Raw genomic sequence first — 10,849 nt, 5'->3', positions numbered from 1 at the left:
TTATTTGTCTGGTAGATTAAATACGTTTAAAAAAATAAATGTATTTATTCAGTTGGACTGGAAGCAGCCAACATAGGTCAGCACGGGTTTAATTAAAAATCATCCAAACCACAGGTCAGTCCTCATCCAACAGATCATAACGCGTAATGTGCAGACTGAATCCTCCCGCAGATAATATCATAGTTGATCCAAATGTTTTTTCTCTTATAGATTTAGTTTTTCTTTATTTTCTCTCTGGTATTTTTTCCCCTTTTATGGTAATCAGATTTCCTGAAAAGGCACAAAGTGTCGCTCAGGTGTGTCGGGAAAAACCCATCAGACAGAACCTGGGTTTCTTGTCCAAATAAATGCGTGTTCTTGTTCGGTTCTGTCCTCATGGTGCCAAAAAACCCAAATAATCTACGCGCCTTCGCCTTTGTGAGACGGTTTCTGGAGGCACGCAGACAGATTTGGATTCGATTTCGGTAATAATCTGAGTTTATGGGGTGTGGGGGGTTAATATTCCGGCAGATACAGGAAGGACAGTCAGCCCGCTCCGCGCAGAGAGGTGCGTGACGCAGCAGCCATTTCTCCCTTTTTTGAATTTTCGCCTATAAACGCAGATCTGACACGTCTGCAGTAGAAACGTCCCCGCATGCAGCGGCGCAGACAAAGGCGGGCGCGCCGCGGACAAAAGATGCGTTGTGGCTGCTGTGGAAATATGAACCACCATTTTGATACTCATAGCGTGCAGACCGACATTTCCTGTCGGCGCTAGAATGGCTGATTCTGGTGCGCTGCATAGAGGAGTCCGCCGCGCGCACAGCCTGCGCTCTGGAGCTCCATATTTGGCTGCGCGTCGACGAAAAGTGCAGTCTGCAGGAGCCGCAATGGCGGCGGGCGTACGTGAATAAACAGAGGTGCCTCTGTCAGAACATTATTGGCTCTCTGGTTTCTGGGCAACTGCAGCGCACTTGTCCTACTTACAGGGCGACGTTTTCAAACCGCAAATAAGAAAAGTGCTAAAGCTGCGCGTCTTTTCGGTTCTGAATCACTTAAAAGCGGCCTGGTGCGTCAAAATGAGCCACTCCTTTCAGATGAAAGCGCACAAATCCATGATAAATGCCTATAATTTTAGTCTCAAAAATGTAAAAATTCCAAATGATGAAGCAAATAAACAAAAGGCTCAGCGTGAGTCATGCGTTTATTTGTGCGGGCTGAGGAGACGCCGCGGGCCTGCAGCAGGTCCCTCACTGAGATTTTAATGAGAGGCATGACCCTCACGAGGAGGAGAGCAGCTCCGCTCTGCGCAGACCGAAGCCGCCGCTGCACGATAAAGAGGGAATGTGAAACATCACACTCTGTCTATAAATATGCTGGCCTGCTCGCTGTTTCACTTTCCTATAGATGCGTTCTCACAGCTGCTTCGAGAGAGGCCTGCGTGGAGGGAGACACGTGGGCTTTTGACATTTTGGCGCAGAATCAGGCTCCTGCTATTGTCGCTCAACCCAAATTGTTTCATTTCTTAAAGGTTTCAATGCAAAAGACACTTGCTTGATTCGTTTTGAAAGAGTCTAAACTTTCAATCCTTAAATTGGAGACCTGGAAGTTTCTAAAACGAGCAATTTTTACACCCTTTTTGAAGCTGTTCTTAAAGAACGTTTGAAAACAAAATGAAGAAATAGACTAAATGTGGAATGAACTCTAAGGTCTGCTGCTTTTTCATTTCAGTCTTTGCGTTGACCTCAATCACAAAATCCCAGGACCTTTAAAGTTGACACCCCAAAATTGCAAATTTGGACTTTTTCCACCTATATGAGAACAAACATTGCCCCAATCACATCTTCTGGGGTCAATAGATGTTCATTATCTTCAAAATCTGTAGATTTGCACACCCTTCCAACAGTTTCTGAATCATTCTAAAGTTAGGATTGCCACATCCTTGTGACTCAGGCCTTCTAAACAGATTTTTCAGTAGAAAAAACATCTACAAGCCTACCAGACAGGTTTCAATTCATGTCCTCTATGCAACTTTAAAGCCTTTTCCAAAACTCGAGTTACATAACCGCTTCCTCTGAACTCTTCCAGTCAAGTGTTTACATTCCTGCTGGAGGTCAAAGAGGTAGAATAATGCACGGAGAAGGTTTAATAATACGAGTGGCCGGTGCAGTTTGACAATACAGAGAGTCCTTTGTGCAGCAGCAGGGCTTTTGATTACGCAACATGATCTGTTTTCCTATTCTTTCCACACAACCACGTTGTAGCATTTAATGCCTCATTCTTCTTCACACAAACTGACCAACAATGACACGTCCAGACTCCCAGCAGAAAAGAAACGAACCCAGGAAAAGGTTTGAGGTCAAATCTCTCTCTTTATTGTGAAATATTTCACCGGAGAAGCGTAACGGAAAGGTCAGCAAACTCCTGATAGAACATACTTTTATGACAATCTTTTCAGAGTGCAAAAAGAAAAAAAAATAGATATAGAAAAGAGGAGCAATTTGACTTAAAAAATCAATAACTGCAGCTTGATGCAGCGAACTTCGTCTAAACCACTTTTTTGTGTCAATAAATATGCATTCCTGTTTCTCGTTTTAAAGCATTTTAGCATTTCTGGCTGGATTTGCATTTATTGTGCACCGAAGGCCATTCAGACTTCAATGTGGGTTACATCCAACATCTCTGACATTTCAGCAGCATACAAAAAAAAAACTCAAACTGGATTGCATGTTTACTCATCAATGACCTCGGCTGCTTCAGCGGAAAACAAAGCTCATGCATTCTTCAGATTATAGCTTCAACATGAGATGAAACCCCAAAACATGGGAGGTAAACACAAACCAAAAGGAGCAGGAAGGAACTTCTGACACAATTTTGTTAGTCAGCATCCGATTCTTATAGTCAAATGTGAAATATGCAGCCTGGAGGAGAAATGCTGGTAGTTCAAACGGAGTGGAAACATGATTTAGTGTGTCTACACTGGGACAACGAAATTCCCTCAAAAGGCAGCTGTTTGTTAGGAATAAAAAGGAATCTCCGAAGTAAGACTTTCTTTCTTTCTTTCTTTCTTTCTTCACCACATGAAAATGCATTAAGTGCTTCAGTTTCATCTCTGATTGCTGTACACTCCAAAAGACCAAAATAAGATATATTATTATTATTATTATTTTTTAGAAAAACGTATATAATCCTTCATACATCCAGGTTATAGGTTTGGTACAGGTATGAAAGAACAGCAATAAGTTTGACAAACAGTTTTTTAGGTGGAGTTTCTCCACGCCAAACGCTCAAATCCTCGAGGGCACTTTCTTCGCTACAACATCACAGGAGTTACTGTACAAAACATTATAAGAAACATACTGAATTTGAGTGATAAATTAAAAATTTCTTTATATACAAAAATCCAAATGTTTTTTAGGTTTTTCTGTTTTTTACATATAAACATATGAACAGGAAGGACGTCTGAATGATAGAGGGTTTCTCAAAAAGAGACAAACTCCTTGAAGGTGACGGTCAGACTGTTTGTGGTGATGTCGGTGATGATGATGTTCCCCATGAACGGGGAGGCGTTTTTCGCCGCCTCCTTTGACTTGGATTCTTCCGTCACGGGAGGTGTGTCTTTGACCTCAGAGCTGGGCTCTGGCTGTGATTTGGCGTCCAGCGGTGACCTGTTTTTTGGACAGCTCAGGTCCATGGGCTCCTCCTGGTTGCCCGCAGCGTCGTACGTACAAACGCTGGGGCGTGGGCCGCAGCAGTGCAGGTCCATGGGTGTGTCCTGAGGGGGCGCGACCGCAGTGCTGGGCGCGCTTAAACTCCTCGTTGTCAGATAGGTTTTGGAAACGTTCCTGTCCTCGACCGGATCTGAGAGCTTCCGTTTCCGGTCGCTGGAAAAAGACGGGATCCTGATTTGGTCCACGGCCGTAGGAGTTGGAATGCTGGTGTCAACGCTCCAGGACGTTGGAGGGGAGCTGGCGGTCAGCTGCAGAGGCAGGTCTTCTGGTAAATCCGCCTGACCGCGAGCCACTTCTGTGTTGTATTCCTCAGCAGTGCTTGGTGAGGGTTTGGAGAAATGCCTGTCCTTGGGTGAGCACTTCATGGGATGCTCCAGGGCAGAGAGGGAGCTGCTATCGCAGAGTCCGCTCCCTGAAAGTTCCACCATTTTGCTCCGGCCTTCAGGTGGTTTGGCGCTCTGGGAGTCGCCCTCCTTCGAGGACTCCCCGTGTTTCCCCTTCGCTCCATGAACCTTGTCCATGTACTTCCCCATGACGATAACAATCCGTCCGTTCTTGTTCTTATTCTTGAGGATCTTCATTTTGCTGCTGACCGCACTCGGCAGAGCCGCATCCTTAGGATTGGGCTTCAGCGCGTTCTCGCTCTCCTTCACCGCTGGCTTCCTCACTTCAACGGCCAGCTCCTTGACTTTACTCAAGCACCCGGTGTCTTTGTCCCGAACCCACTTCTGCTGCAGAGCCAGAGGCAGGTTCCAGCCCGGGTTTGCCGGCTTGCTCGCCGCCTCCTGGACTTTGACCACCTCTTTGAGGCGTGAAGCCTGAACGTCGTACATGTGTGGGTCGGGTTCGTAGTGGTGGTGCTTTTTGCTGTTCAGCTGGTAGATCAGCCTCTTCTTGCTGTTGGGGAGCGGGTCGGCTGGAACCTCCTGGCTGCTGGGCTGGTACTGATGGTGCTTTTTGCTGTTGAGCTGGTACTGCTGGGGCTGGGAGCGCTGGACCTGGGTCAGGTCAGACTTTGGGGTGATCTCCACTTCCTGAGACGTTTCCTCGAGACCTGCAGGAATACTGGATCTCCGAGCGAATGAGGGCACCTGGAATGAGACGAAGAAGTTAAAACCAAACTTAAAATCTTAATTTCTGAAGAAACAATATACAAGAGTGCCCTTTTAGAGGGAGTGAAGTCTCATCTGTGACAGACAAATCCCAGCTCACATCCTCCCTTTGACATTTCTTAACTAATTTGTCAAACTCAGCTCCCAGAGGCAATCTTAAGGAGGTGACATCTGAAAAAAAAGAATTGCCAAACTCCTTTTTTTTTAAAGATTTGATGTGAATTCATCAATTTAAATTAGATTATATTAGAAATGTCTTCTTTCGCGCACTCAAGCAAAAAAAAATAATCAAGTATACATCCATAAAAAATAGACATTAAGAGATTGGCTGATGGGGAGTGGGAGAAATAAAAAAAAATCTTGTTTTTGCAATACTTTTAAGAAAAAAATCTTTTTTTGTTCACTTTAAATGTAAAAATATTTAATATATTTGAACCTTTCCTCCATTTAAATATTCAATTGTTCAAAAACTTACCAAAATAAACGCAGTTTTGTAATAATATTCATTTTATGGAGTGTTCTGTCAGCTCTTATTTGTCAATTCACTCATCCAACAATCTAAAAGGATCATCCAATCAGAATGCAGCTTACAGCCTCCCTCCCACCTGACCCCCCCAAGCCTCCCCCTCCTCATACAGACTGACCCCGTGGTCGTCAGAGGGGCACCGCAGCGGAACGCTGAAGAAACTCCGGCTGTGACCCCGGAGGTCAGGGAAGTGCCACCAGACATGTCACGCTTTATCCCTGACCGCCGGCCACGTGTGACTCTGACAGACGGCTCTGCCTCTTAAAAGTGACGCCGCATAGCAATCAGCTTGGGCTCTCCAAATATATAATCACGTCTGGCTCAAACACCTCAGAGGGATTTTTGAGTCAGAGTGATTTGGAGACAGAGAAGATGAGCGATAAAATAAAATACCACTCAGTGTGTAGATGCCAACATGAGGCAAAGACACAATAACACCTCATTGTATAGTTGTAAACAACCTGATATTTACCTGAATCAGAAGATGCTTTGGCTTTGGGCCCCGCTTTTTATACCCCATCAGCTGCTCCTGCCTCTCTCTGTGAAAAAAGAAACACATTTGTATTACAGGCACATTTTAACATTCAATCCCCTCTTAAACCACACAGGTTCATCATCTGAGCACTCTTTTTTTCCACCTTTTCAAGGTCAAAAGTGGAATAGTCATTCAGAGGGGCTAATGAATGCCCACACGCACGCTGCTGCAAAGCATTGTGGTCCTTATTTGCATAGCTCTCCATGGTAATCGGCCCATTCCATATTCTCATTATCCTGGAGAAATTCAATTAAGGCAGCAGCAGGGAGAACGTCTCCCCGTCTTTTAAACATCCTCCCTCCTGCAGCACACCCTTCCTCTTACTGCAGCACATCTCTAATTAGGGTCACGAGGTAGTAGAAGAAAAAAAAAGAAGCATAAACGTGGAGCACCTCTGGGATTTGGGAAAAAAAGCTGCACACCTTTAAGTATTTTGCAGAAAAAACACCATCTTCAGCTTTAAGTACAGGACTAGGCGGTGTGTTTTTGCAAGCACTGCATGAAATATCGCTCCCTGATATAAACCTTGACTCATCATTGGCTCATAAATAACCGGCCGGTGGTTGAAGGCCAGCTGTAAACAGGCCTGTCGTTCTGCCTCCTGCTACAGATGTTAGAACTATCAGAGCTGCCAGGAAAAATAAACAGCTAGTGTAATGTGTAAGATTTCAAACAGCGCCTAACAGGGTGACCCCTATTCACACAAGATTTGGCAATTACAGACTCCCTAGTTGAATCCCATCCCCCATCCACTGGGAGCAGAGAGGAATCCATACACAGAGGCAGCTCTCCATGACCATCAGCACACACACACAGGCGGGCTGAGAGGGGAATATGAGAGCGGTACACTGGAAACGTTGAGGAGCGCTGCGTGTCAATTAGCCTTTTCAGAAAAGCAAATTCCTTTCCCCAGCCATCACATCTTCTCCCAGTCCCGGGAGCCGGCCCACAGAGCCTCTCCATATCTCACAGGATGAATGATGGCAGCATTTCTATTCAGTGGACGTTTTTCAGGTCACAAATCCACTTTTCCGGGAAGATGATGGAAATATGGAGGGGTGGTCTAAGGCCTGGAGTTAAACCACAGCTGTGCTTGTGTCCTCCTCTCTCCCACATCACCACCTGCCTCAGCACATAACCCAGCCTCATGGGAACACTGCTGTAGTTTTGGTTTTCACACGCTGAGCCACATCAGTCTTTAGAGTGCCCCCAGTTCCTGCACTTATCCACACACACACACACAAGAGGAGAGTCCTCCTGAGAGCTGGTGGGAGGGGGGAAAAGTCAGCCCCTCCTCCTGTGCCCTTATATGGTCACGGCTGGAGTGGAGCCTGCAGAGGGCCTCGTCTAAAGTCCACGTCTCCTCACCTGTGTTGAAACGCGACCAGCAGGCGCGGGTCAAGGATGTTTTCCTCCGGCTCCCACGTGTTGTATCTGCAGACAGAGGAGCAAACACATGTCACCATGCTGTCACATGACCCGCCCCCCCTCACCACCACCTCACAGGAGAGTCCTCACATCCACCCAGACAGGTGAGACTCCCAGTTTAAGGTGGAAAAAACACACAAACATCCATATTCTATTCAAATCTGGTTTGAATTTACGCACAGACGGACTGAAAATGGATGTTTATGTCCCGCAGCAGCTCATCAGACCTCCGAGACGTTCAAGTGCGGGAAGGAGGAGGAGGGAGGGTGAATTATAGGCTAAAGTGTGCGCTCCAAGCGCTCCTCCAGCTCCACCATGGAGTCGGCCATTTTAGCAGCGCTGTCTCGTATAAATTCGCTGCCAGAGCAGAAATAATTAAAACGGGATTACATGGCTGCGCCTTCCCCCTTCCCGCGCATAAATTAGTGAAGGCATCCGCGGACAGACTGAGCCGCATACCGAGCGCGCTCCCCCAGTTGCACAGAAACACCCGCAGACTGCGCGCGCGGCGCCCCTATCCATATCGTGCACTTGATTTGCCTGCAAACAGTTTTCCCTCGCGCGCTCGCGTGCGCCCAGGTGTATACTTACTTCGGGGACCATCCTCGCCACTTGACCAGGTACTCGATCTTCCCCTGCGGAGAAGAAACACGATGAGGCTCGTGCGCAAAAATGCACCATCCCACCCATACCTGGCGCCTTCATGCCCCCCCTCCTCCTTTACCCCAACCTCCCCCAGCAACAACCGCTGCTACCTTTCGGATGCGCTTCTTCTCGATGCCCTCCACCGCAAAGACGTGCTCGCCGGCGGCAGGCAGCTCCATTCCTCGGATTAGTCCGATCGCAGCGGAGTGGAGTGGAGAGGGGGGCCAAACGCTGGCGGATCCCGCTCTGTGCGTGCCGTTCCGTGCGCGCTCGCTCGCTCGCTCTACCGTGTTTCCAGCCTTCTCCAAATTCCTGTATCTCCCCTCCGCTCCCGTCTCGCTCTCCGCGCGCACAGACACATTCACAGCGCTGCGGCTGCGAGCAGCTCCTTTCGTGCAGCAGCTTCTACTCGGAGCGTGACGTCAGGAGGGGGAGGGGGAGACCTTGCAGAAAGGTTGGGGGTCCATCCTGAGACTGCAAAGAGGGGAGGGGGTATTTAAAATTCAGATGGTCTCTACAAAAATTTAGGAGTGCAATCCACATTTTGGAGCAACTCCAATCTGAAGATTGAAGCATTTGGATACAAAAAAAATATAAAAAAAATATGAACCTTGATCATCTGAAATTAACTCTTCCTACATCACCTGTCAGGAGTTTTGACCACTAAGTTAACGAGCTCTCAAAAAGTGACAGATCTCTCAGCTTCTGTCACTCTGAAAGTTGGATTTTCCTGCTGGAAGCGCTAAGAAAACTATGGGTCACACTTATATGTGTCAAACAATCTGAAAATGTTTTCTGCAGCTTCCAGCACCTGTGTTAACTTTTTGGCAACTCATCCACTGAAAGTGCATCATTTTTGCAATCCCCTCTGTCGTTTGGGGCTTAAAAAGCTGATTTCCGAGACAGTTTATAGGCAGCAACACATCCCAGATCACGGTTAAACATGCATCATGCACTGTAAATGTCTCCTGCACAACTGATTTATGCGCCTTTAAGTGGAAACACGAGCTCAACCACCGCGCAAACCTCTCGGTTTTTGCGCGTAAATGTTTAACTTGCGCCAAGAAGAGCCTCAGCGAGTGCAAATTTCGTTCCTTTGCGGCGTGCAGATGATGTGAAATGACAACCAAAGATGAAGCCGATGTTTTCTGCCTGGCTCCAAAATAATTCAGCACCATAAGGGTTAAAATGAAGCCCGTAAGCAGAGCGGCAGCGGCCAGCCTATTGAATCCAGGCACGATATATCTCTGCCCTGCCATATAAGGTAATGGAGAAAAAGCGCCGAAATGGGACCCGCAGTGCTCCGTAATTCTCGGGTTTGAGGGCTGATTTTGGCGCAGGACGGGTTTGGGGTCGTGTTTGTCACAAAATCGCTCGATTGAAGGCGATTGTTCGCGCGCCCCAGCCGTTTTTTCCCCGTGCCCTTCATCCGTGGCCAGGCGGCGCATACGCCCTGCTTCCCTAGCAACAGCGCGAAAAGGGAGAGCGAGGCAGAGAGGAACAGACAGAGAGAAGAGAGAGAATTCAAGTTTGTGACAAACAAATGAGCTCCAGATAAAACCACCGACAGAGCCACGGTTCTCTGATATGTTGATAATCCAATTACCGCCACTACCAGCAGCCCCCAAACTGCGCAACTGTCTCACAGCATCACAGAGCGCAATTGTGCAGTTATTTGCTGTCAGCTCTGTTTACTCAACAGGTACCCAAAACACAAATTAAGAGCGATCCACGCAGGTTTGCGCCAACGCAAGACGCCTGAAGTCTGCGCCAAGACGGAGAGGATCTTCTCTAAAAATCCTCTGACTCAGCTCGCTGTGATCCAAGTCTGTAAAAGAGCAATAATTATGTCATAAGAGGATTTAAGCTCGATTGAATTTAGTTCAGCAAAGAACCAGAACAATTATTAAATATGTTTTTGGGCAAAATTCAATTCCTCCTGCAAAAAAATGCCGCATTTCTTGAGCGTCTTTATTGGTTTTCTGGGGAACTTATCATCATATAATGCCAAGAAATTTATTTAACAATTGATTGGAATTCAAAAGTTCTACTGAAGAGTTTGTTCTTGTCGCTCGATGGGTGTTCTTCTAAAAAATGTTCCCGCTCAGTGCGCCCTCTCAGGAATGCGCTCAGGTGAGCTCCACTCTCCTGCTTTTAATCCACCTTTAAAACAACAACGCAAATTCATGACAAAATAATGAAAAGAAGTGATTTTGACGGAGAATCTGACAAATAGATCAGCAAGGAGCAACAGGTAATAGAAAAAAGAGATTTATCCACGCAAAAATTGGACCAAAACTCCACCCAAAAATCTGATTTTACTTTAAAATCTCTGTTTTCAAGAAAAGCTGCAGGAAACTCTGAGTTTATTTGGACTTGCAGCGACCCGTCAAGGTTAAACGAGCTGTTATCTAACATGAGGATGAAGTCAGGGTCTGTTTTTTATCTGGGGGGCTCTGTTCAGACAACTTATGGCGTCATTTTCATCTTGAGAACAAGGCTGTTTATAACTGCAAAGGAGCAGGAGACAAATGGAGAACACAGAGTGTGGCAGCTGCTGTGAAGGTGGAGATTGTTGGAGACTTTAAGTGTGAAGTTAAGGAATCATTTGATGCTAAAGCTGGGGTTAAGTTATATGATCCAGCACCGGAGGAGACATATTTTATTCTTTTTTCCCTTTTGCTTTCTCCATTTCAGTTTTTGTCTCTTTTGAAAAGAACCCCTAAACTGTGTCTAGAGGAGCCACAGGGCCTCCTTTTCTAAAAGTGGGCACCCCTATGAATGGAGTCAAGAGGGAAAGTGAAAGTGAAATGTTGGTACAAAGAAAGAAAAATATCCATCAACTTAGAGGTAAGGATCTGATTTCTTTGAAGAAGCAAAGAAGAAGGAGCAT

At 46.4% G+C, this 10,849-nt stretch overlaps 1 protein-coding gene across 1 annotated transcript; it reads right to left on the bottom strand.

Annotated features, from left to right (window-relative positions):
• Positions 1–2,331: 2,331 nt before the first annotated feature.
• On the bottom strand, positions 2,332–8,375 carry cbx4 (chromobox homolog 4 (Pc class homolog, Drosophila)). The gene is made up of 5 exons (XM_024272845.2): positions 8,067–8,375; positions 7,903–7,946; positions 7,252–7,317; positions 5,821–5,887; positions 2,332–4,801 (listed from the first exon to the last, which is right to left on the bottom strand). The coding sequence occupies exons 1-5, from the start codon at positions 8,133–8,135 to the stop codon at positions 3,461–3,463; spliced, it is 1,587 nt and encodes a 528-aa protein (XP_024128613.1). The 5' UTR covers positions 8,136–8,375; the 3' UTR covers positions 2,332–3,460.
• Between the last annotated feature and the right edge of the window lie 2,474 nt (positions 8,376–10,849).

This window comes from Oryzias melastigma, linkage group LG8 (genome assembly GCF_002922805.2).
Source record: "Oryzias melastigma strain HK-1 linkage group LG8, ASM292280v2, whole genome shotgun sequence".
Taxonomy (NCBI): Eukaryota; Metazoa; Chordata; class Actinopteri; order Beloniformes; family Adrianichthyidae; genus Oryzias; species Oryzias melastigma.
The sequence above is the reverse complement of the archived record's forward strand: the minus strand, read 5'-3'. Positions and strand labels throughout refer to the sequence as shown.